The sequence below is a fragment of the Centroberyx gerrardi genome, chromosome 2, assembly GCF_048128805.1.
Source record: "Centroberyx gerrardi isolate f3 chromosome 2, fCenGer3.hap1.cur.20231027, whole genome shotgun sequence".
In the NCBI taxonomy this organism is placed as follows: Eukaryota; Metazoa; Chordata; class Actinopteri; order Beryciformes; family Berycidae; genus Centroberyx; species Centroberyx gerrardi.
The window spans coordinates 28,128,546-28,155,829 of NC_135998.1; the positions used below are offsets into that span (position 1 = coordinate 28,128,546).

A 27,284-nucleotide genomic window follows, 5' to 3' on the forward strand; every position below is an offset into this window, starting at 1 on the left:
TTGAAAATCCATAGACTACTTGTCACACAATTATGAGTATCACTTGAAACTCAGAAGACTCTTTAGTGACACTTTATAGTCACTTGATAGGAAGCTGAGTATCAATACTGCACTATCCAAATCCAAATCCATATCTATCCATATCTATCAAATATATGAAGCAATGTCAGAAATTCATATCTGAAATAATCCGGAGGCTTCCTCTGTCTCTGAGACCATGTCAGTTCAGACACATTCAGTTCTTTTTCGGGAGAAGGAGTGATAACATTAGACTCTGGTGAGTCTATGGACTCAGCAGCTCAGGACATGTTGGAGTTTTCACGGAGCTTCCCGAGTTGAAAGGCTCAACAATCTGATTCTGATTCTGAGGAGGACTGACGACTGCATCTTCACACTTCTCCTTTACAGGAGAAGGTGGAGTCTGTCTGCGATGAACATGATCGATGTGCTGATGCGTGTACTTTTTGGCCATTTCCAAGCAGAACAGTGCATGAGACCGGTCCAGTCATTTGCTCTACTGTTCCAGGGATCCAGGTAGGCCCGTGGCTGAAGTTTTTAGTGAGGATGGAGTCCCCCTCTTGGAAGCTTCTTTCCTTGGCATGTTGATCATGGTCTGCCTTCTGTTTTAGTTGTCTTTTCTCCACTCTTCATTGGAAATCAGGATATCAAGTGTTGATCTCGGCTTGCGGCCCATTAACAGCTCAGCTGGAGATTTCCCGGTTGACGACTGGGGGGTAATCCTGTAACTGAAAAGAGCTCGGGATAGTTTAGTCTCCACAGAACCCCATGAGCTCTTCTTGAGTAAGGGCTTCAAGGTCTGGACCCCACGCTCAGCGAGTCCATTGGAAGCTGGGTGCCAGGGTGCGGTGGTAACATGGATGATACCATTTCTACTCATGTAGTTCTTAAAAGCACCACTGGTGAAACTGGATCCAAACTGACTGAAGCTCTCAGCTGGTAGCTTCCTGTTTTGCTGGCATTTCAGCCCCTCCACTTCAGCATCCACCTTGGGCCACCATACATAGCTCCTGGCGAGTCCTTTCATCCTGGTGATACCTGCGTGTGACTGATCTAGTTGCTGTAATACAGCTGATCTTCCCTGAATTGGAATGATCACCCGGACATCCATCCTGTATACTGAGCTCATCTCGCCTCTGGAAATAAGGTGTGAGAGATGGGTTATCAACATCTTTCGGTCATCCCCTGAGAACATACTCACGCACTCGGGACAAGACTGCATCCTTGGCCGTCCACTTGCGCACTTGCTGAGCAGTCACCAGGGGGGCATCCAGATGGTCCAGCATCAGAACTGTCTCTTCAGTCACTGCAAAAATTCTTTACTCCAAATATGACAGCAAGTCCCTCTCGATTCAACTGAGAAGAATTATTTTCTGCTGGAGTGAATGTGCAGGATACAAACCCAGATCAGGCATCTTATGTGACAGCGCAGCTCCAACTCCACAAGGGGAAGAATCACAAGCCAGGAGCAACTCTTTTTTGGCATCATAGTGCACCAGGACCTGTGAAGACTGCAGGAGATTGTTCAAATGCCCTCTGCTGGGCAATTCCCCACCTCCACTTCATATCCTTCTTGAGCAATAAATGGAGGACAAATTGGGCAGAAAACGATGATAATAGTTCAACAACCCCAGGTAAGCCTTCAGCTCACTGACATTCTTGGGGATAGGTGCCTCTCTGATTGCTGCCACTTTCTCTGCAATTGGGTGCAGTCCTGTGCTATCTATGACTTGGTGTATCTTTGGAGTGGATCTGTGCCATGCAGTCAGCTCACTCCCCTCTACAAACAGAAATACGCCCATTATAGAGCATATAGCAATGATCAGGTTCCTGCAAGTGTTAATGCCTATGTAAAATTCACTGATTTCCCATGTCTGTGGCAGAGCATTCCCATAAACCACAAAGTATTCCCATACTCAAAATTTTTATTTCTTCTTGGCATGTTTGATCTGTTCTTCTTGCGCCCCGCCCATTTTTTAAATGTGCTAATTTCGTCAACAACTGCCCATCTACTACTACCTGCATGCACAAATGCTGCTGTAGCTGTTCCAAGATGTGGGATGGTAGTATGGATCTGAATCGGTGGTTCTCAACGCGGGGTCAGGGGACCACCAGGGGTCCTCCAGGGGGTTTCAGGGGGTCCCCAGCCAACTGATGAATTGTTAAACTTCAGCATTATTTCATTTACAAGAAGTGAACACAATTAGAGAATGTAGAAGAATGACTGTTTTGATCATAGTTTCTCCGTTATCTCTCTACCTACAATACAGATGGTCATGGAATGCTGAACAAAATCATATCTAACAATAAAAATATTCTCAGATTTGGGTCTGCGAGACAAAATCTCATCAATTGGGGGTCTGTGGCTCTAATGTGGACTAAATTAGGGGTCCTTGATATGAAAAATGACATGTAGAAGTAGGCATATGTGGTAGCTGGCTGTATGGTTTCACAACATTTCATTCAAATTAAGCAAATGTGACAGGAGGCAACACGGAAAAAGGATTTTTATTCATGAACTGTTTTTACAAGCAGTCCAACACATAAGTTCCTACCTGTCTTGAAAACAAAACAAAAAATCATCGAAATAAAATAAAATTTAATAACAATAATCATTGAATAATATTATCAATAATATATCAGTATCATCATACCCTTAATGGTAATAATAACAACCCAAAGCCAGTAGTATTTGTGTTTGTTTGTGGCATATGAAAAACCAAAAAAAAAAAAAAAAAAAAAAAATAAAAAGGTTTTCGGATGGGTGTAAACCGGAGGATTTCTACAGCGAGATCTCAGGGTGTGAGCTCATAGACGTGGGGGGGGAGAGCGCTCCCCGAACACGCAATAAATATGAAAGAGCAAAGAGTCCGGTATTCAAACAAAAATAATCATCTGTAACTCGCAGGTACAATATCTAAAGTCTTTATGTGCAAGATTCGAGCTGAAGTCTTCACCACAAACAAATATACTCACATCGAAAACCCCTAACCTCCCCCGAACAATTTTCTTTTGTTTTTCTACATTAAATCTTTTAAATAAACCTAGAGCATTTTTGTCATTTCATATACACATATATTTATATATACTTTTTAGTTTTTTGTTTTTTTTTCCTATACGCCATCCTTTTTTAATCGTCGTGTCGAGCGTGTTTGAGCGGAGAATCCGTGTGTGACAAAAAACAAAAAAACATCTCCACCGAATGGACGTACAAAGCGGTAATGAAGCACACGTATGCTCACGCACTCGCACGACATACACACACGCGCACACACACACATACGGACAGTGTGAGAGAAGTCTATTAGGAACAAGCGGAGAACCGGAGGGTGTCTCAAGAGTCCCGCGTTGTGGGTAAGCTGGAGCCACACACACCTCCCTCCTCAAGCTATCTACAACATTTGGTCACAGTTTTGTACCCTTCAAAGACACACACCGTCCCTCCGAGCTTCCAAGTTTGTGTGTGCACTTGTGTGTGTGTGTGTGTGTGTGTGAGAGAGAGTGTGTGTGTGGCAGCTGCGGCCACGACGCCACACTTGGCTGTTGCCGAGTCCGGTGGTGAGAAGGGTCAAAGTTCAGGAGGCTTCCCGTTAGGTTCCCACTCAATCAGCAAGTTATTTGGCACATTGAACAACTAGTAAGTAACACATTGGGCTAAAAAGGTGCAACAACGTAATGTCAATGAAAACAATAAAAACCATTTTGGTTTACAAAAATAAAAGACACCTCGAAAAGGTGACAAAATTTCTCTATAAGACGATAATATCTCCCCCTGACTGGTAAAGGCTACTAAGAAAAATCACAAACGCACCCCCGAATCAACCCCCTTCCTACTGTAGGTCACACACACACACGCACACACACACACACACACACGCACACGCACACATCACAGCTCTGGAAATGCATGGACATCACAGACAAGGACATTGTACTGCATGAAAATCAAAACCCTGAAATTATGAGTTAATCAAAACAATCTGCTCCTCCTCCTCCGCCTGTTCTTTAACACTTCTGTGCATCGCGGCTGCACATTTCTGCCCTTCGGTTAAACGAGTGCGGACTTTTACGAGGTCCGCGACGGCATCGGCAAAAGCCGTATGCCCCGTTAAAAACATGTTACCTCATCTGCACTGCGTCACATTCGGGAAAAAAATATAAAATCCTAACCAGACTTGGAGGAAAAATCCACCTCTAAGCACTTTTAACGCTGTTAATCAACATCTAGTGGTGATGTACCATGCATTCCCGGTCCAGTTTTGTTGTTCGGTGGTGTATTTTTCTTATTCTTGCAGATAACTGGCCACTGGATTTCACAGGAGAAACATTTTCAACTGTCTAAAACATTAGCAGTAAACTTCAGGTTTTGGTGCCAGTCCTTCAGAATAAAAGACAGAGGTCTTCTCTCTAGAATCACCATTTTACACAGACGTTGAAAAATTAATACAGGGAGAAATCCACGGCAGAAGAGGCAGAGATGCCAAGTCGTCTCAACAGTCTCAATAGTATTGGCGATAAGCAGGTGAGACCAAATAGGCTAGAATGCAATGCAGCCATTGGGGGAAAAGTGGATACACCAGAAAAGGTAATTTACAACACTTGATCACTGGAATGCACTGAACATCACAGATTGATAACAGAGTGAGAGTATCAGAGGGTGGATTTTCCCTTTAGTCAAGCTTCAGGTTGTCTTCTTCATACCTAGAACACCTCTTTGCACTGACACTACCCGCACCGACTAACTGAAATTGTAAACCTATGAGCGCGAATGTGTGTGAGCAGGATAATGGATTCTCATTCCGAATGGCTGCAAGACTATGGCGTACAGTACATACAGACTTGCCCCGGTGTCTCGGTCTGTCTTACACATACGCAGAGCATGACATTTGGCCCTTAGAGGTTTCGCCTCGACATACTCGCACTGACACAGTCCAACTGAGGTATGCACGCTGCAAGTGATTGAAAGCTGTCAGACTCCTATCAAAACGACCCTCCGCGGTATCACCCCCGCCCCCCCTAAACACCACAGGAACCTCTTCCCTCCCCGAAAAGCCCTGACAGAAGGACAGATTCACAAACAGGCAGACAGAGAAGTCCCCATTAATGCAAACAGGTTGTAGCGTAGACTAATATACTGGAGATGCACAGAGAAAGGGTTGCTTATATACACTCGAACCCCAGAGTCACTTCATCCCCCTCTCCTGCCATCTCGTTCTACAAGTGTAACCTTCATACACAGTCGTTGTCCGTGGTTACCGATCCCCAGGGATACCGGTCTTCGCGGTCGCGGGTTCCCATAGTAACCGGCTGCCGTTTGTCAGCCAATAGGATCTCGGTCTCTATGGCAACTGGCTGTACAAGAGCCAATCTGAAAAGAGTCCGCGGTCCTTGTACTTCCGGTTTTCTGCGTCGGAATGGTCGGCCCCCTCCGCGTATCCAGGGGCGGTATCTGCTACCAAGCAGGTCCTCCTGGGTGCTCAGGTGACTCAAGTAAATATTGATGTTGGCACTTTATGCACTTCAGTAATGGAGGGAGGAATGGATAGAGGGAAGGATGAAAAGAACCGGTCGAGCAGCCTTTTTTTTCTTCTTCTTCTTCTCTCGCTGAAGTAATACACAGAAATACATTCCCCGCTTAAGCCTGTTTTCATCCGCATTGCCTTTACTCTGGAGAGAAACAAAAAAAACAACAAAAAAAAAAAACCAGATACACACACAGATGTGCATCCTTGTCCTGAGCAATGCTATTTTGAGTCCCGTCGAATCCTTTCCTATCCCATCCAAGCTGTGCCCCCCCCCCCCCCGTCCGTCCGTCCGCTCCTGCGATCCAGCCCAGGCGTGCGGAGCTCAACTAGGCAGTCTAGCGCTGGGCGGGGAGGAGGAGGAGGAGGAGGAGGGAGAGCAAATCAGAAAGAGTGGGAACAATGTAGGACAAGTAACCACAGTCCGAGTATCCACTTCTCCAGGGGGAGTTTTTGCTGCTCTGCCAGGTCAAGATTATGTGTGTGTATGTGTGTGTGAGAGAGAGAGAGAGAGAGAGAGAGAGAGAGAGAGACAGAGAGAGAGAAATGCCTCTTAGCTGGCCAACAATAAAGCTGATTCGTGGAGGATTTGTATTTAGCTTTGCGACTTCAGGAAGAGTCCAGCAGTGAGCAAATGTTAAAGCCCTGGCCCGGTCTGATGTAGCAGGCTGCTGCGGGTCCCCGGCTAACACGGAGATCCAAGAGAGCCCTCCGGATGAACCTGATTAAAACCTGCGGGGCAAGGCGGGGACGGGGGGGGGGGGGGGGGGGGTGGTAGAGAAAAAGAGAAAGACGGGGAGAGAGAGAGGACTGGGCTCTAGTCCTCGTCACATTCATGCAGAGGTTTCTTCACATGCTGAGTTCTCCCGATCGCCGCTCTTTCTCTCCTCCTCGTCCCGCTGTCCTTTCTTCCTCCCGAGTGACTGGCAAGGTCCCATGGCAAAAGTTTGGCGCACAATCTGTGCTGTGCTAATGATTGGTCATGATGTAGAGTGTGTGTATGTGTGGTCGATGGAGCGAAGAGGCTGGTGGGCTTGGTCCATACACACACTCCAAGGAGTGAGGCTTCATTTTAATGTGGGTGGGTGTGGGAGAGTGTCGGGGGCAAATGTACTATGGATGATGGGGGAGGGGGGGGGGGGGGGTGCAGTGTTGTGTGCAAGTGTGTGTTATATGTGTGTGTGTATGCAAGTGTGTTACGTGTGTATTCACAGGCCATTGCTATTGCGGTGTGTGAGGGGAGGTTTGGAGAGCTCCACCACTCCGGCCCGGCCTTTCCCGATGACTTTGGGGGCGCGGCGCAGCAGCTTCTGGGCTTCGGTGAACGCTTCGGTCAGCTCTTTCTTCCACTGCACGAACTCGGGATCGCTCTGCACACACACACACACACACACACAAACACGGAGGGGATCAGGGCCTCCGTCCAAATCACGTGAACCAAATTCATGAATAAAAACGGGGAGGGCGCACATTTTAAACAGGTCCTACCTCGCACTGCAGTACAAACTGCTTCCCTCCTTTGATGCGCAGCAGGATACATTTCTTGTCTTTAATCTGCGTCTCCTCCACCGTCACGATCTGTTCCATCGTCAACAGGTTTTGCTGCGGTACACAATTGACCGATCACAAACAGGCACAGGGGGAGAGGCACCGAGCAGAAAGCAGATAATGAAGCATCAGGGCTGAGCTATTGAGTGCAGCTGACTGACCGCTGCCCCTTGAGGAGCAACACACTGTCACAGTCTCCACTTAAAGGATAAGGCTGGTGTTTTTTAATGCATTTCTTACCGTCAACAAATCCTATGAAAATAACAAAATCAACAATGCGTTTGCTCTACTCCCGTTACTTTCTGACTTCCCACGTTCCCTTTTCAGCCTTCAACCCGGAAGTCATTGGCTCCAATTGTAAGCTAAAAACCTTTAAATACAGCTCACAAAGACATAGTTTACATTTTAAAAATCACTAACTGTTACCACGAAAAGTCAGGCTGTTGTAGTTATTACCAAATCAAATTCAAATGGGAACAAATTCTTCCATTACGCCAGGGACTATTTTCGGTGCTACGGAACTACTTTCCTGAGATTGCAAACGTGTTTACAGCCGGCTTATTAAGTTGTTTGAGGTAAAAGTCGGCTGGCCCGGTGCATCGTGATGATGAAATAGGTTGCCCAGAGCAACGGCATGGCTCTCTGACGTGTTTTTAATAGTTTTTTTAATACAATGGAGTTCTATGGCTGTTGGGACATGAGGCTTCTTTGGGCACCGGCTACATGGATGAGACTTGTTGGCAAAACAAAATCATTGCTGATTTTGTTATTTTCATAGGATTTGTTGACGGTAAGAAATGCATTAAAAAACACCGGCCTTATCCTTTAAGGAAGGTTTTTTTTTTCCCAATCCATTGAACTGGCACCTTTCAAGACAAGGCTAGCACAATTACTGGACTGGAACGCTCTTCGGGATGGGTCTTCCTTTGGCTCATCTACTAGCAGTGGTTTGGCGGGGGTAAGAGGACAGAAGCACACTACTGAGTCTGAAGCGGGGAGGTAAACTACTGCTCTAAACACCTTCTGGACTTCCGGAAATAAAGGCAGCTGGGACGCTGAGGACATGGCAGAGACCTGGAACGGGTCGTAACACTCACCGTATCTTTACGCTTTTTAAAATGTTTTAGCCACTTCTCCTAAAGTGTGGAGTCAGGACAGACAGACAACTTTCATTCACGGACAAACAGATGGACAACAGCACTTTGTATATACAGTATATGTATATATATATATATATACACACACACACACACTCGCTTCTGGACAGACACACGTGAAATTGACACACAAGAACGTGCATGCTGTGAAAAGGGATTGCGTGGATGTGCGTGACCTCACCCGCGACTCTCCCTCGCCCCTCCACTCCACGCGGTTGGGGAAAAGGTAGAAGTATCGACGCTGCCACTGGGTCAGGAACGGGTTCCCCAGCTTCAGCATGTAGCCATGCATTATGCAGTCCTTCCCCAAGGCGTAGTCTGCCCGTTGACAAACACTAGGTTAGCATATGTGCCAGTATATCATTTGTGTGTTTCAAAAATGTCTTTCCTCTGTCATGATCTTTTCACTGCCGGTTTATGAAGCACTGTGTCTGAAAAGTGCTGTATTAAATAAAGTTTGTCGTTATTATCATTACCCTCCTCGTGGCCCAGCTGCTTGTTCTTAGCCCTCTTTCGAGCCTCGTTCTTGTCGGTGTCCGAGTTGACCGCCTCGTACACCGTCTCCGCGACCTCCTGCTGCCAGCGCTCCGATATGACCAGAGGGAAGTTCTTGTACAGCTCCTGGTCACTGTCCAACAACTAAAGGGCAGACAGAAAGGGAAAGGGGATGGGATGGTTTGTGACTGACAAAATGAAACGCACGCAGTAACAACAGAGCTGCTACCTCACCTCTAACCACAAGTGATCAATCTGGTAGATGTAAGATCTTATGAGCCTAACATTAGCGACTTAACCTGCCAGCTAAACTGAGAGCCACCAGCTAGACTGCAATTACATGAAACCACATTACACCGGTACTGAATTAGTTACTTAATACCCAACGACGGGAGTTGAACTGCAGGAGGGAACACTGTATTTCTTCAAACTATGGTTGCTGCTACATTTAAGGTAAAGGGCTGGTTGTAGCAATATCTAGTCGGATAACATCTTTCATTAGTTTAGGACTACCTAAATATTATGTCATAGGTTTCAAAAGTGAACAGAATCTTACTAACCATAACTGACTCAGTTAATGACGAAGTAAATGACTAAATAAAAGGATATTGACAAAAACTAGATATTTGACCAGGAATTGTTTATATGCACAGTGATTTAGGCCGGTGACCCATTTCTGGACCTGTTCTGGGTCTTGACGCATAGTTAAAAAAAACAAAACGCAGCTTAGAGCAACAGAAAGGTTTCTTCTTGTATATTGAAAATGCTTGTGTGATGTGTATTGTTGTGTAACAGCTATTCAATCTACAGATATGGAGCCATGGTGTTAAAGCTTCATTATTATATGGGAACTTTATGCAGAAACTACATACAACGTTTCAGTAATAGGACACAACGGTTCCACAGAGATGGATGCTTCAGGACAGCGTCTGTGGCATAATACCAAGTGTGTTGTACGGATGCCTGAGAGTCTATTTTACCTTGATGCCCTTGGTGTCCTCCTCATCAAAGGAGCCGATGTCGAAAGCGTCTGCGGCGTTCACCTCTCCCCGGGGAGGGATGAGAGGAGGAGAGTACTGGAGGAGAAAACAAAGGGAGAGCACAGAGAGAAGGGAGCGAGAGAGAGATTGTGTTCAGAGAGAGTAAAAGAAATGAGACATGGTAGAGAGAAGCGACAGAGGGCAGAGGTGGAGAGAGGAGAAGAGAGCATGAACAAAACAGCCGGGGCGACGGTCCCGTAGCGGCACTTTCCTGAAGTGATGGGGTAGCCATGGCAACAGGGAGCTGTGGTGGACTGTTGACTGGTGTGGCTCCACCCAGCGTTGCTTTCAGGCACTAAAACAAGAGCCCCGACTTGACCTGATCTGCTACACATGCATCCCAGAAATAATAAGTACATGCAAAGATCTGGGTTTGATATTGTTTGGATTTGAACTGTCCATAGCCATAACTGTCCATATTTTGTTCCAGTATCTTTCAATTTGACCACTCACGCCCAAGAAGTATTTAATGATTCTGCTAGAATTGTATTCATGGCAGGGTTGAAAAGCTTCTGAAACAGCATTTAGATCATAGAGACATAAACAAAAAACATAACAATAATAACATAAATGTGCACACCTTTATAGAAGCTAGTTTAAAAGTTGCATTATTCAGGTTAAGGGCTTTCAATTGACAACCAGTGTAGTACTGATCAACTCTACAATAATATGTAATCAATCAAACTGCATCATATCCATTATATCAGAGGTGGATGACACAGACTGGCCAATATCTGATTTTTAATAAAAGGACCAATATTGGACGCCTACATCGGTAAATCAGTGTATCAGTCTAACCCGAGCAAAGATGCCCTGTGCAAAGCCATCCTCCAGGTTCTATAAAGAAGAGGCGCACTCTATGAACAACAGAAGTTTAAAAAAAAAACACACCACAAAGAACAAGAGATGATTCATACAGAAATAACACCGCTCACCTTCTGGAGGTACACCTGCTGCCAGTCAATGCCTTTGAAAAATAGATGTTCTTTCACCTCTGGGGCTCTGCATGTGTGTGTGAGAGAGAGAGGGGGAGAGAGAGGGGCGGGGGTTAATCCACATCCATACACCAGGTGGCAGTATTTGCCACAATAATTATTTCAGATAAACATGCTCACAATCCTGCTATTTAGCCAAAATACCCTTTCAGACAGACAGCGATCCATCACCACGCTTTAGTCATGAGCTGATGCCCAATCAGAGCGCTGATGAAATTACTTAGAACTCAGCTTCTCCTGGATTCCCCGCCCTTGACATTTTCTGATGCTCATCCTTATCCATCATATCCATCTTGTTACTCAAGGCCGCCCCTCCCCGCCAACTACACCCGGCGTTTTCAGCCTTAATGAGCGCGCCTAGATAAATTTGTTTGATTCTGATATGCGAGCGAGGGGGATATGAACTGTGTGTGTGTGTGTGTGTGTGTGTGTGTGTGTGTGTCGTACCCTCGTCCCTGGCACCCGAGCCTCTTGGATACGTCCCTCTGCAGCAGCCCTTCCAGCAGGTCTTTGAGCTCTGCGGTGAACGAGTCGGGCAGCTCCACATTCTGGATGGAGGGAGAGAACAAGGAAGGGGAGAGAGAGGAAGAGAGAAGGGGGGGGTGTTTGGAAAGAGATTGAAGTCGTTTGCACCTCTTACTGTAGTCTCAAGGTAGTCTCCATGCTAGTTTTTTTTGCTGACAAGCTCTACACGCCGTCGGCTGTTTCATATAGATGTTTCAGATCAGTGGACCGCAACCCCGAAAAGAGAGAGCAGGCACGCCATCTATCAGGATCTGTTCCATCCCTCCCTCTATCCATCTCTTCCTGTCCTGGCCACTCACTCCTCGGCCCTCCTTCGCTGGTCTGTCTGCTTCTATCATGTTTATGTAATGAAACCATTCATCATGTTTAATAAACACACAGACATATAGAGAGAGGTATTTTTAGCCTAGTCAGGACGGAATCACACAGTCTTTCTCTCTCTCTCTCTCTCTCTCTCTCACACACACAGACAAGGATTAGGGGGATAAACCAGATTAAGTGGCTGGATTAAAATCCTAATCTGGATTTATTGTGATACGAAAGACCATACTTTCTCTGTTTAGAGGTCCTGCTCGGCCAAATAGGGCCTGTGTGTGTGTGTGTGTGTGTGTGTGTGTGTGGGAGGGAGCTACTACCCTTCTCAACTGCTGGATGTCCTAACAAAACACATACATGTGCACACAGATAGGTGGATACGCTCCAATGTGTGTCGGACAACTGCAGATAGATATTGTTTATATTTATGGTACAACAAGTTGCATACTTAAGGCCATGAAACAGTTATAAAACCAAACAATTTGGTGAGCGGGTAGAACTGGCAAGGGAAATACCATCTTGTTTTAATAAGGTCCAAAGGTTAACTTGAATCAATACTGTCCCAAAAGAAAGAAGCAATCGGGCACATTAAAGTTTCCACTGCAGAAAAAAGTTGGAGAACTATTGCAATAATGGTGCGTTATTCATTACTCTCCTCATGGGATGTAAAATAATAAATAAATAAAAAAGCACACAAAGCATTGCACAATTTCTTTTCATGAATGTATTGTATTTTCTGACCATTGACTTGTGGCCCTACTTATTACAGACTGCAATGGGGTGACCTCGCCACCTCTGCACTGTTGCGTTTAACCAGTTGGCAGAAAACACTCTCAGAACAGCCTTCATCTCCGCAGCGACAGCTAATTCCACAGCATGAACGATGTTGCTGCATCTCTTTTTAACGGTAACAAAGAATCCCGGTGATGAGGGCAGTAATGTTTTGCGAGCTCTGCATTGTCTTAGGTACAAAAAAGGCATCCTTCCTCGCTTAAAAGTGCAGCCTCTTCACCTCTGTCTGAGTAGCGCGGCCTTCCACTGGCAACAAGCATTCGAATTCTAACAATTTATGTAACGTTCAGAACTTCGTCACATTTAAAAACACTTAGCGGCTTTGTGCATGTAGACCCAGACTTGTATTCGCCCGCTGTGCAATTACACTTTTGCACCTACACCCAAACATCTCAAGCAGTATAATGGCATAATGTCTCATCTCAGCAACAGTAAGCTAATGGGACAGCTGCCCCCTGCCAGCTTGAAACGGCTCAATCAGCAGTTCAGAAGTTTCAATGCATCGGCAAACAACAACCACAAATATGTAAAACAAATACAGCAGAATATCATATATATTCTGTTACCATAGCTATGCCATCATATGATAAATTGAGGATGGATTTTAACACGTTTCAGTCAGAGCCACTGCCTGCTTTTTTAGTTGCTCCAGAAAATGCCTTAATGGCCTGACATAAGCCTTGACCACAGATCCCTAACTCCCTGAGTAAACTGGCGGTGGATGCGGCTACAAATCTATCGCGCCCAACGTCCACAGGGTGTACTCCGACTTCCCCGGCCTCGCCACTCAGCCTCGGCTGCTAGCTTGATGTATCTGAGGTTCCTTTCATATGCCTCATCTACCATGTCTTCCTATGATACACTGAGCGCTACAAAGTAAACAGACTGCCGAGTGTTGGGTGATACCGGGGAGGCCGACTTTATTTGATCTGAATAAGTGAAGATGACCCAAAAAAGTCACAATAAAGAGATTTATTTCTATTCTATTGTGCTCCTCAAGATGGCGAGGCAGTGTAGGGAGAATACACTTAACATTAGCAACAAATTTAGACAAAAACTTGGATACATGGGTTTCTTCTTACTAGCGTGCATCAGGTAACAACTGTGACTTCCCACACGTGTTATGTGGGAACTGTGTGTTCCCACATAACAGTATATATACATAAGGATATAAACTTCTGTGTGCATTTGGTATTACTGTAAGGTAAACATGGGCTAAACCCATGTGCGCCTGGTTAAGTAAAGACTCATACTGCCTGTCTGCTTTAATGTGTGTGTACATAGGGACTTCTTGCAATATGTGTATGTGCCATCACATGTGTCTCTGTCATCGTGCACCAGTGACTTCGAGCAAGGTATGGAGTGTTTACATGCGGTGCTCGTGCTGTCTTACCATGGTGAGCGTCATGCGGTCAATCTCATGTTTGTCTTTGGTCTTATGCTGTCTGAAGGGACTGTGCCTAGAGAGAAGAGAGAGAGAAATACAAATACTGTGACTGTGTATTGCTAGAAAAAAAGAGAGGTAACAAGAAAATATGGGAGGACACATGAGATAGGGTGAAAGAGCAGGGAAAGAAGCCAGTGAGGAGGAAAACAAAAGGAGGAGAAAGAACAAACAAGCCCAGAATAAATCCATTTATATATCAATCTCTCTATCTTTCCATCCATCTCTCCAGCAGCCCATCCCTCACTAAAGGCCGACACCCTTTCCTCTTTTTAAGTGTTCAAACACACTGAGCCACACATCAATGGAAAGACACGTCAGACTCTCTCCACTCTCTTCTAGTTCATACCATACGTAGCAACCATTACACACACACACACACACACGCGCGCGCAACCCTTCGCCTGATTTCTCACCTACTGGGCCCAGACCTCTGGCATTTACACACTCTAGATCAAACAAACACACGCACGCACGCGCGCACGCACGCACACGCACACAAGATCAAACACACACCAAACGGAGAGCGAGAGAGGGGCGAGAGACGCGGAGAAAGGGAGAGCCGATTCAAAGAGGTTCACTCAGAGAGACCGGAGAGGCTTCAGCAGGCAGGAAGTCGGGGGACAGAGGGAGTAAAGAGCGCAGAGCGAGAAAGGGAGAGAAAAAAAAAGAAGTCGCCACAGAGAGGAGAAAGAGAAAAGGGGACTGGAGCGGTTACCCTCGGAGTAGTTTGAAGAGCATGCAGCCCAGGGAGAACCAGTCGGCGCTGCTGTCGTACGCCGTCCCCTTCTGAAGCACCTCTGGAGCCATGTAACCATGAGTACCACTGGGAGAAAACACACCGCCGCATTATTCCGCCAGTAAACACACACTCATGCCTGCACTGTTACATAACACAGCGTTCATTTTTACGGTCCAAATACACACAAAATAACAGCAGACTCACACAGAAGATATGCGAGCCCATAAACAGAAGGTTACTTACACACTGGCGTGGGGTTTCTTCTTGGAGAAGTCGCAGGCCAGGCCCAGGTCAGAGATACGGACATGGCCGTGTTCATCCAACAGGATATTAGCTGGCTGAGGGAGGACACGGAGAGAGAGAGGGAGAGAGAGAGAGAGAGAAGAGAGGGTGATTGTAATGGAGAATGTGAGAGATAAGATCATAGGTATAAGAAACAGTGTTGGGGAGACCACACTGATTCATGACTTAAGTTACAATTTCCGTTTGTGAAGAGAAAAGTTAAAGCGATTCAAATGTGGATAGAGACGATAAAGGAAATCTCCTGTCCTGGTTATCCTCTGCTGTTTGGCAAAACCGTGACTCACTCTCTCTCTCTCTCTCGCTCACATACACAGCCTCAAAGTATTATCTGCATCGTACTGCACTGTTTATTGAAGGCCCTAAAACTGTTCCTTGACTTTGAGCAAAGTATATCTGTTATTATGGCAACCAGTCCAAACAAGGGAATTGGAGGAAAAGCAGAGGACCATCGAAAACATGGCCGATATGAATCAATTACTTTGAAATAGCATCCATGTCTTCTGATAAGTTGTGAAGAACACCATATAAAAGCATGAACTTATTGTTTTTTTTGTATGTGTGAAGTGCTATTCCTAAATCGATGGGAGTCATAGCGGTACCACAAAATTCACGGCTAAATTCTTCTAAACTGATATAAATGAACAGTGTTTAATGTCAAATGAGGAGAGAAAAGTGAGACACAGAGAGAGAGAGGGAGACAGGGAGAGAGAGAGAGAGAGAGACTACCTTGAGGTCTCTGTACACCACAAATCGGTTGTGCATATGCTCCAGGCCCAGGATGATCTCAGCCGCGTAGAAGCGCATCTCTTTCTCACTGAACACGCCGTGCTGAGACAGGTGGTAGTGCAGGTCCCCCCCTGAATACACACACACACACACACACAGAAGATGGCATGAGTCAGCGTAACCTCATAACACCTCCTCCCTCAATCGATATCCGTCAATAGCTTCTGGCGATCTTCTCGGGACAGAAAATGAGAATCGATGGGAGGCCTTCCGTGAGTCTTTCCCCCAACCCGACCCTCTCCGTCTCAACATGTATTGACTACAGCGTGTATTGACCACGGTGTATTTATAGCACATAGACAGAAGCTGAAATACTGTACAGCCAAGTGTGTATGAGAGTGATTGAAGTGTTGACTTTAAATGCCGTCTCAAGCTTTGATTATTAATGAGCTCCACTGATGAAGTGTTGACTATACTCCCTGATGAAGCTCAGAGACTGGCTACAAGTTGGCCGGCCCTCGAGTCAAAACACGCAACCGGCAGATGGAAATGAGGTGTGAGAAGTTTAAAAAGGAACGCCGATATTAGGCGGGCTAATATGGGTAGGTCCCTTTTTTAGGTGGAGCGTCATCAGTGAAGTCAGAAGTCCCGTAAGTCTTGGCTCTCTGAGGGAGGAATGTCCTGACTGGCGCTAGGCTGGGTAATCATGTCTTCCTCTCTCGGGACAGAGTAACTGAGGATTGAGACTGTCCTGTGAGGGAGGGGGTAGACGGTTTAGGGATAAACCACTTTGTACCGTTCATCAGGTCCAAGATGAAGCATAGCTTGTCGGGGGTGTGGAAGGCATACGTCATACACACGATGAATGGGCAGTCCTAGAGAGATGGAGAGTGAAAGAGTTTTAACCAGATCGGCAATTGTAATCAGACATTGTCCATCACTGGTGTGAATACTGGTGAATGATAACATCTCCAAAGGTCAATTTTAGGTACTGAGAAACTGGTTTGAGTCACATTTTTTTGAAAACATAACGCTGATTTTGAATGGGTTTCATGGGTCCCAAGGAAGTAAAACTTGCTCAGCATATACCAAACTATGTAAATTTCGTACAAAAAAATATATATACATTTTTAAAAAAAAGGGTGTTATGAGGTTTTCCTGATATATCACCAATATGTGTACACCAATTCTATCTGAGAAACCATGGCAGTCAACAGCACTAGTACTAGCATGTATATCTGTGATAGGAAAGCAAGTGCAAATCCAAATAAGGGTCCCACATATAAATGGTGTGTATGTACAAAAAAAGATGCAAACACACCTGCATACATTTCATTTGGGATTACCAAAAAGCAAACCTGACTCAATAGTGTCTGCGCCATTGCATTTTCTCTATACCAGTGTGTATGAGTGTGCAAAACAGCTAAACGGTGCATGTAGGCTCGTGCAGGAAAGCTTGTGTTCTGCAGGAGAGGCTGGTGTGTGTAACTCACCCCTGTGCTGACTAATGACAGCATGATTCTCTCATTGAGCGCCAGAGTCTCCCCCTGCTTCATCTTAATCCTCTTCTTGTCCAAACACTTCATGGCATACCTGACGCACACGCAGACATGCAAATACATCACACGGCATTAAACAACCTTTAGATAACCAATAGGTCCCGTATCTGCTTCCCACGTGTGTTTTGTTACGCACATTTTCCCCGTGTCAGCCTTCCTGCAGCCATACACCTCTCCAAAGCCGCCCCTGCCGATGATCCGATGCACGCTGAAGTCGTTCATGGTCAACTGAGGAGGGGGATGGAGGAAGGGGAGAGAGGAGAAGAGGCACAATGTCAAGACGGGCGTTAAAGAGAGAGCGGGCAAGAGGGTATCTACAAACTATATACTCACATGGATATTCAGCTCCACATTCTTCCACTGGCAAAAACGGGTAAATTTGTCACTGAGAAAAAGAGAAAGAGGGAAACGGCGGATTAATGTGGTGCAAGTCTGAAGAGGGGGGCAACCGGTGAACTCTTTCCCCTCTCACTGCCCCCCCAACTCCTTCTCCCCCGTCTCACCTCTCGATGAACTTCTCGAAGATCTTCCCTCTCAGGCTGTCACAGATCTCCACTATGTATGGCTGCAGGGGAGACAGACACGTAAACAGCGGTTAAGACTGTGTTTGTGTGTAGGCGTATGTGAATGTGCCTGTGAGAGTGTTTCTCTATGGTATTTCAGTGTATTTTTAAGCAACTATGTGATGACTTTTTTTTTGCAAATGTGTGTGCGTATGTCTTTTGTGTCCGTCCCCTTTGCTCCCTTCCTCTCCTGTTAAACTCTCTTGATCACAGCAGTCCTCATTGACTCTTTAGTGTCTAAGCAGTTTGACAGGCGAGTTAAACTGAGTTAAACTGTAACCTACAAGAGAAAATTGTTTATTAGAGCCAAAAGAGTGCTTAAAATTCTCTGTTTCTTTTGCTCTCAAATTTGCATTTAGTTTTATTTAGGTGGGCTTTGGGCAATTTATTTTTATTAGATCCAAGCTAACTATATTATGGCCTAAACTACATGGAGTTGGAAAAGAATGTGGACAGAGTTGGAAAAGAAATGGAAAGGAAATCTATTATAATAATGTCCAAACATAACCAAGGCAAGCCAAAAAGACGGCTGTCCTATAGATAGCCCCATAGTAGCATACTATAACAAATTAGGCCTAGAGGAAGTCACTGTGTGTGTGTGTGTCTGTGTGTGTGTGTGTGTGTGTCAACTGTGCAGGGAAACCTCCCTTATTTTTATTAGTCAACTCTGGCAGCTATGCCATTACTAGATGCACCAATGATTTCTTTTTCAAAACATTTCCAAGTGTTGATTTAGGACTAAGGTCTGTGCTATGATTTCCATTCAATTATTCTTCACTATTGCTCATTATTCATGTGACAATGAACAAACATTTGTAATTTTGTGCTTGCATACTAGTGATACCAACAAAAGCAATGCATGCAGCCCTGTGTTTTAAGTGTTGAAAGGCCTTACCTGAAAGAGAGTTGGGGGCACCTGCTTCTTTGCCAAGTGAGTCTGAACATGGTCCACTGCTTTCTTGGAAAATGGCTGAGACAAAGAGGAGGAAATACAGCAAGCGCAATGAAAAAAATGCAGCTTTACAAGTAATTTCAGTTCTGTTTTCCGCGCAACCATGTCTGTCCCCGAGTGTAAAATACAGAGAACTCTATACTGCAATGTGACTGTTCCCAAGGCCAGTGTGTGTGTGTGTGTGTGTGTGTGTGCGCGTGTGTTTATTGACTTCCTCCCTTTACTCGGCCTGTGACAGATACTCAGTTTACTGTTGACTGGGGAGAGCCTGAGAACGCAATATGTGGCTTTTTAATAAGCGCACACGCTACTGCAGCGAATATGAATTGCAAATATATTTGCTTTATATATGTCACGTTGTTGTCTTTCTGCAAAACAGGAAGACACACTGAGGAGTGAGAGCTACAGCGTGGCGTACTGTATGTGCAGATTATGGAACCGTTCCAACCGGTTGTGGGAGAGGCCGGATAGAGATGGGGCAGATCAGAGCAAGGGGATTTTTTTTAATAGGAGTCCAGAATGGTCCAGTAACATCGCACGGGTTTCCCATCATCACTCTGCTCTCTTTAATCTTATTTCTATTTGATAATTCTGCGTTGTTTTCGTCTTCATTGCAACCGTACTTCTCAAGATTAAAACTCAAGGTGAAACTCTACCGGGTGCACTTGCAGTCACGCTGCCTAACGAGCAGACGGATGACCCGGGTCCTCATCCCAACAGGTGTGCGCTGCATGTGTGCGTGACTTAAGGTGTGTGCGCGTGTCCTCACATGTGAACAAGACAGGAGCTCCTTCATGATGTAGCCGTCGTAAATCTGTCGGCTGCGACACAACCTTTCGTCCTCGGAGTCGAGCTTCTCATAGTCCTTAATCTGAAACACACAGGCAAGGTCAGCTTAACGCGGCTGCAAACAACACACACCGCTTCCTAGGAGGGCTAAATCTGAATGAGCGGGATTACAGCCTAATCTCTCACCCATCCCATGATGCCCTCTAATCCCCCATACACACACACACACTTTATACTCACCTCTTCATAGAACTTGAGCTGTGGCACAGCCTCATCTATCTCATTCATACAGAAGTCCTTGAACAGTAGGAAGCCTATACAAACACAAAGACAAGCAAAAGCAACAGTAAGGAGAGACAGCCCACACTATGAATTATATTATTTCACAAACACTGGTTGCTGGGCAGTTAGGTGATGTATGTGATTAGTTCCCCTTGTGTTCTGTACATCTTAATCACTGCAGTTAAACTTCAACAAGGCAACAGTAAACATGTCATCCCCCACAAATGACCCCACTCATTTAGAAAATGCTGGAATGTGTGATGGACGGACAAATGAATGCGCAAACAGAAGATCCATTGGTGTATTGATCAATCTCAGTGGGAACAAGTTTTACAATTCAATAAACCCAAAAAGGCACACACGCAAAGTACTGAACTCTAGCAAGCACACACACACACAAACATGAAAGAAAGGCTTTAGGTCTAACTGGATTAGCCTTAATAATGGATTGAGGTTGTCCTCTTCTTATTAAGTCAATCCTTCAGACAGACCACCACAGCAGTGGCCTTGTCTTTTTGATATCTGATGCCGAGTCTTCTCTCACCCATCACACATGGGCAAATGTGCCTACACGTGCGCACACACACATACACACACACACATAGTGGTCATGATTACAGGAAATGGCACACTCAAAATGCCACATCTCTCTCTCGCTCACACACACACACGGACAATGGACAAGAATCTCCCAGTGACATGTAGTCAAATCGACACTCATTGAAACATGTTTGAGAAGAAAAACACATCGGAGTTGCTCGCGGAGATGAGACCCGCTGTTGCCATGGTAATTGCCTCCGTGGCTACCGGGTGCATGTGTGCAATGTCGGAGAGGGAGATAAGATGTACAGTAGGCCTTTGCAGTAACACCGGTCCTGCGCTGCTCACCGGGAGGCTGGGTCATGCATTGCGTGAGCTATGGTGATACCCTGGCTTACGCGGCATCATCATCGCACTATTAGACAGCTTAATAGTTACTAGTGGTCAAAACAAAACATCCGTTAGAAAGACAGAGAGAGAACGAGGACAGACGGAGCCAGAGCGAGAGAGGGAGAGAGAGAGAGAGAGAGAGAGAGAGAGGGTGGGGCGGGGTGTAATGGGCAATGTGTAACCAGCTGCAAGTACTGGCCGTGGTATATTGTGCTTGGTGCGACGGGGTTGGCACTCAGCAGTGCATGTGCGTGTCTGTATCCTCCTGTCTGCCTCTCCCTGTGGCTTTACCCGATTAGCATCAGGTATTAGTACTGCTAAAATAGATGGCTAACAAGATCCCGTTCTCGACACAGAACATGGGTCTGATTACACTCCGCTCTTCCAGACTCTCCTGTAAGACATCACTGTGGGACAAAGCATGCTGGGTGGGACCGCAGGACAAAAGGGTGTTGAAGAAATAAGAGCGAAACACAATCGGGCGTTCAGTGAAAGGCCCCGACAAACAGAAAACACACAGTGCACCTCAGCTTCTAAAAAGCGCCTTTTATTTCTATTTACTGGCCTCGCTGATTCAGTTCAAGGCATGCTCAGAGCAGGAGCCATTTGTTTGGGCCTAGCGCCTGGTATCATCCCTCCTCACGTCTTCCCCTATGCTTTATCTCTCCTCCAGACATGATGTATCATTTCCTCCTTAACTGGAGTGGCTCTCCCCCACTGCTGACAGCAACGCTCACACAAACAAATGCACATACATGCATGCACATTGCATATGCGCACACAATCAGTGAGTGCACAGGGCATCCTTGTTTGCAGAAAGGGTGTCTGTGCTCCCCCCTCCCTTCTTACCCCACCACACACACACACACACACACACACACAAGGTGCTCTCATAAAGGCGCACTTTTCAACACCAGGGACTAAACATGCAAGAGAAGCATTAGAGAGGGGGGTGGGCGAGAGACAGAAGGAAAAACGACAGCGCTCTTACATCACCAAGAGTCAAGGATTAACCTTAATCGCAGAACACTTCAACACGGCCCGGCTAATTCAACAAATGGCCTCTTCCAGACAAGACAGACAGGCACACACACATGGGAATGCATGCACACACACACACACACACCTAAAATCAGGCATGAGATTCTCTGTGCTTTGTCTCATTAGCAAGATCACCTGAACCGTCTAAAAATAACCATCTTGCTCTAACAACTGGCTCCGTCTTCTACGGTCTGCACACACTCGGCCTATCGTCGGCCTTATGAGACACAAGCATGCTCGCCGTGTACCAGGAAGTAAAACAAAGAGCCCACGCACACACACACACACAATGTGAACGCCGACGAGCCCGCTTCGCTGTCTCTCACACACACACACACACAGCGTAATCCTTCCCTTTGTCTTCTCGCCGTCTGTCTCTTCTCCCCGACGTCACCGTTCAGGAAGTGTGCACTCGACAAAAGTTTTCAGTCATGCTCAAATCGCTCACATGCTGTTCTCTCACATACATATGCTATGTCAACACCGGGTCTTTGGTAGGGTGTCCAACCAGATAATAGAATGCACTATCAAATAAGTACATAACACTTTAGCTTTGTGTGGATACAATTCAAAATCTGCCGGTCGATAGATAATCAGATCACCAATGTGATAATGAACCATTAAAACGTTATTGTAGTCATTACCTCAAACCCTTGTACCTTGTGTTATTATAGCTAAATCAACATACTAAGAGAGAGTGGTCACTGATGTCTCTCCTATTCATATAGTCAATTCATATCAGTTATTTGAACATTTTGAGGTGAAGGGCCATTAAAGATAGCATAATCCACCCAATAGTATTTCATTGGCAATAAAAAAAGTTTCTCTTTCAAGGGTCATGTGAGATAGGAGGATGGCTGGTCTGTGTTGCATTATACATGCACTGACCTTTACTGGTGGAAGAGAGCCAGCACCAAGCCAACCAGAGTGAGTGAGTTTATGTGTGACTGTGTGTGTGATTGTGTGTGTGTGTTGCCCTACGTGACAGAAATTCATTCATGTACCACATCATTAATAACAAACAAAATAACATGATAAGTATTGTTTCAATTTTCATTTTTCTTTATCATTCCCCTTTCCATTCTTCTGCTCTGCTCTTTAACGGCTATCACTACCATACCCACATTTTCATATATTGGGTTCTAGACACAATATTGTCATATTATCAGAAATAAAGTAGCAATTCTAGCAAAATGCCTAGGCGGTGTTGGATTTTCATTGCATTGCTAAAGCCTTTGTTTTAACTTTTATTTATAAACTCAATTTTATGTAGGCTATATTATATTGTGTGCTATTTTAACATGTCTATTGTGGCTAAACAGGACTCACAATCCCCCACAGCCTCCACATGCTTTTCTGTTACCGATGCACGCAACCAACCAGGTACTGGTTACTCCAAATTCCAGCCCACATTTTAAAATGCTATCTCAGTCATCTGTTACTATTGGGCATACATCTCAATTTCAACAGCCAATCTAATCTTTTTAAGTGCACAGTGCAAATAGAATCAGTATCACAATTCTGCATGTTGTTGACAGAGGATATACCTCCGCCAGTTCCCTCCCCGTTTCTTCCTCTTGGCATGTTTAGGCAGGACTGGCAAGATGTGTTCAAAACAAGGTCCTGAGTTCAGCATAGCTTCAGCCCCGGCATGCTAATTTATAAGGATAGACACAAAGCATCCTGAAAGGACTTTTACTTAGGCAGGTGTAAGGCTTTCATCGCAACAGCTCCTACCTTCATCACGACAAGACCGTTCGCAAAACTTAAACAAATTACGGAACGGATGTCTCGTCCTGGAACAACTTGGAGTGTTTACAAAGGCTGCTGTGTTGAATATGCTAAACAACACTGCAAGCACTCGACAAGCTGGAGCTGCTGTATTCATTTAAGTAACTTGCTTCAAATTGTGGACACCTCTAAACCTGGGCAAACAGAGTTTTGGTGTGTAAAAAAAACCAACAACAAGCCAAGAGAGGTACAGACGCATCCGTGCCCACACACATCCAGGCCCGAAATGTGGAGAGACAATACACAGCAAAGCAGTTGACTTGTAGCTGCAGGTTAAGTCCTAACAGGCCGAGCATTGGGAGGTAAAGTTAACATCCTTTCCTACTTCATACAGCATAAATTACAATATATAGGCAAACTATGTAATGTCCCGTTCTAACTTCCCAAGATGTCCTGGGATTTCAGGCTATGTTCCCACATACAAGATTTGTGGGCAATTCAACCACAAAGAGTTTTGATGTTTTGAACATTGAGTAGAACTTCATTTCCCATCATACACTTCAGAGTTTCCCACAGGTTGATAATTTACTTGTGGCGGTGGTTTGGGATGGCTGCCAAAGCTGTGACTTGTCTATAGCCTAAACATTTTTTAGGAAAAGACAGGGAAAATCACACATCGTTTTTGTTTATGATGAGGAGCAGACAAAATTTAAGGGGACAGAGCAGCATATTGTCATTTGATTACATAAAGATGTACTTCTTGGTGGCAATGGAGGGCCGCGCTGGCGGGTCTATACCGGATGTGGATTTTAGCAATACTTCTGCTTTACCTCCCTTTACAGACAGGACATAAGAATAAAGAATGCGAGCTGTCTGCAGCTCTGCTGATTGTGTTTGATTCAGCATGTAAAAGGGCTATATCATATCATATCATATCATATCATATCATAACATCCACACTGATAGCAAGAAGCTAGTGGCTTCTAAAATAATTTTTGGGGTCATTATTAGCACCCAACATTTTTTCTAAATATTGACGTGGTCACTGAAAGACAGCATAACCTTTAACATGCAAGCAGATGTCAGATTTATAAAACACGACGAAAAAAAACAAAAACATGAACCAGTCCAAACACACTATTTAGGACACAGACGCACACAGGCTCTGTCTCGCTGTCTGAGAGACACATGGCGAAACAGAGTCCAGAGTTTACACACACAAGGACACACACACACACACACACACACAGGCTTGTTGCCAAAAACTGAAGGGAGAGATGGGGAAAGGGAAAGTGAGCAACAGAGAGAAAAGCTTAAGTCTGTTACTATAGTTTGTAGACAGGGGAGCAAAATTGTAAGCCAATACTGCGCTGCATTTTAACAGCCTGACCGCCACTAAATAGCAGTTTCACTATAAGGCAAGGCGGGGTATGGTACCAGTGGCACGAGGGGTGAGAAGTAATCCCATAGAATTCAATTCAATTTTAAAGCTCATGGGTCAAACTCAACTCAAGGGGTCGGATATGGTTTGTCACCAATTTGGATCCAGCCAGCATATAACTGTGACAACAGTGGTCAGTGGTCAAATATAAGACCCAGTCATCACACGGAGCGTGTCACAGTGTTCGGCCCTCACCTCCTCCAAGTCCAACACACTTTCAAACACATCCCAACTGCCCACTGCTCACCAGCACCTACCAAGGAAAAGCTAACTAGCTTATAAAGCTGAAAAGAAGGCTCATTATGACGACTGTTTACCGAGTGTAAAGAAAAGCATGTGACCAAGCAAGTTTTTTAACAAATAGAAGTTGTTAAATGTACACCAGTGCACAATTCACACTGGTGGACAAGAGATTATGGACAAGACACGGAGGTCCAGAGCTGTTACAAACATCTAAACTTATGACTTGGTCGTTTCAACAGAATTCAATAGATATGGTTAATTTCTGCTGATCATTTCATCACCGACACATCTGCTCAACTTTGTGTTTAGCAGCTAGTAGTGGCCTGCAGTTCCATGTTAACATTAACATTAGTTGCTTAGCTAAATTAGCTTGCTAGCTTATTTAGCTAGCTAACAAAGCTAAAAAAATAAATGTTTGTTGAAGTTAAATAAACTGACTCTTCTCAAGTTACAGCTCAGCAGTTTTCAAGCAGAGACTAGGACTAATGACAAGGCAGTTTACTGTGTCACAGTAACCTACATTTGGAAACAAATCTAGCTTATCAGACCATTCACTTTTACTTCCAACATTACTGAACAGACCTACAACCACACAAGACCTACTTTTCCGCTATCTCTCTTTTTCTTGCCTGGTTGTTATATATGTAGCCATTATAAGCAAATGGCCAATAATCCTTTGTCTTCCAAGATGATATCAGCCATGGTGGCTAGTACATTTCTGATGCAACTGCAAAGGCTCTATACTGTGCATTGAAAATCAAGATCAAATATCATAAACAATATATAAAATACTGCCCAGCCCTCGATTTGATTCTATTTAAACCAAGGTGTGACAGTATTTTGATTTCCCGCATGAAAAGAAAACATCCAACAAATCATATGGCATGAGACTGAATAGGTTTACACTACTTAATCATTCCAAGATGTACTGTTGACCAAAAGGTACATGTGCAAAGACAAGGTCTAAAAATGCCAAAAATCCCCATTTTATAACCAAGTGCCAATGTCTGATCTTTTAGAGATCAGACATTGAATCCATGAACACATTTTGTTTACAACACAATTGAATGTTTACCCAAAAGAAATTGTTGAAAACATTGCTTTGCACAATTTATAGTTAGGGAATGAACCCTGCTCAATCAAAACTTCTTTGCATTGAAAAATATTGTGACTATTGAAATGTGAAGCCAGTTTCGTGCATCAAACACAACGATGAGCGGAGCGTACCAACCCATCCCTAAATGACGCTGCTTCTTTCCTTGAGGGCCCTGGAATGAGAGGAGTGTGTGTGTGTATGCAGTTGTGTTTGTGAGTGAGAGTGAGTGAGGCTCAGAGGGAGAGAAAGGGAGAGGAAGTAATGCCATTGACTAGCCAATTAATCCACCAGCCCCCCTTTAGCCATTAGATCGGTCTGCTTCAGCGCACAGATGCCAATCCATCAGCCTACCACACACACACACTTATTTGCATGCGCATATGGAAAATGAGCATGTGTATAGAAGAGCAAACCCGCGGCCAGGATGTGTCTGAAGAATCAACAAAGATGTTCTCTTATCTCCTCTCTGTCTGTACTTTAAATCTTTACTGCACCCTGTGTGTGGGGGGGCAGGGGATCACTGTGATATCAATTAAAACAATACATAGAATATAAATTATATTGTCTTATTATTCATTAAATATCAATATTTGTATCTGAATTTGTGTGAGAGATAGGGATACAGATGAGAAGGAGGCGTGGACAGACTGTTGCCATTCCACATCCTGGCCTCTAGTAGAAACACTGCATTCTGGGAAAAAGACCGTCTGGGGTCTGGCGTTTATTGCTCTCCTTTAATGTCCCCCCTCTCCATTTCCCCTCTCCTTCATTCTCATCACCTATTTTATTCTCCCTTTAATCAATTTCATTTCTCCCTGTCGACGAGCAAACACAGCAGTTCTGGTCAGGTTCCCATGGCAACCGCAGTTGCTAGGCAACACACAACTCTCCATCATCCATTCCAGAAGTCTGACAGATGGAGAGGGAGAATGCCAAGGCAAGAGTGAGAGAAGCGGAGAGGGGCGGGGGGACATTCAGAAAGAAGGGAAAAGAAATGGCTAGAGTGAGAGGCAAAAAAGAAAAAACAGAGGAGGA

General features: G+C 44.9%; 1 protein-coding gene across 1 annotated transcript in view; it reads right to left on the reverse strand.

Annotated features, from left to right (window-relative positions):
- Positions 1–6,281: 6,281 nt before the first annotated feature.
- Positions 6,282–27,284, reverse strand: part of grk3 (G protein-coupled receptor kinase 3) — a 41,114-nt gene continuing 20,111 nt past the window's right edge. Inside the window, exons 3-21 of the mRNA XM_071898574.2 lie at positions 19,726–19,799; positions 19,466–19,567; positions 18,640–18,714; positions 17,685–17,746; positions 17,515–17,566; positions 17,318–17,409; positions 17,116–17,215; positions 16,419–16,497; positions 15,623–15,753; positions 14,837–14,931; positions 14,570–14,677; positions 13,801–13,867; positions 11,223–11,323; positions 10,716–10,782; positions 9,721–9,816; positions 8,722–8,884; positions 8,427–8,563; positions 7,029–7,142; positions 6,282–6,910 (exon numbers count right to left, since the gene is read on the reverse strand). Coding sequence (XP_071754675.1) covers positions 6,749–6,910; positions 7,029–7,142; positions 8,427–8,563; positions 8,722–8,884; positions 9,721–9,816; positions 10,716–10,782; positions 11,223–11,323; positions 13,801–13,867; positions 14,570–14,677; positions 14,837–14,931; positions 15,623–15,753; positions 16,419–16,497; positions 17,116–17,215; positions 17,318–17,409; positions 17,515–17,566; positions 17,685–17,746; positions 18,640–18,714; positions 19,466–19,567; positions 19,726–19,799 — 1,877 coding nt within the window. The 3' untranslated portion in view covers positions 6,282–6,748. The remainder of the gene's footprint in view (positions 6,911–7,028; positions 7,143–8,426; positions 8,564–8,721; positions 8,885–9,720; positions 9,817–10,715; positions 10,783–11,222; positions 11,324–13,800; positions 13,868–14,569; positions 14,678–14,836; positions 14,932–15,622; positions 15,754–16,418; positions 16,498–17,115; positions 17,216–17,317; positions 17,410–17,514; positions 17,567–17,684; positions 17,747–18,639; positions 18,715–19,465; positions 19,568–19,725; positions 19,800–27,284) is intronic.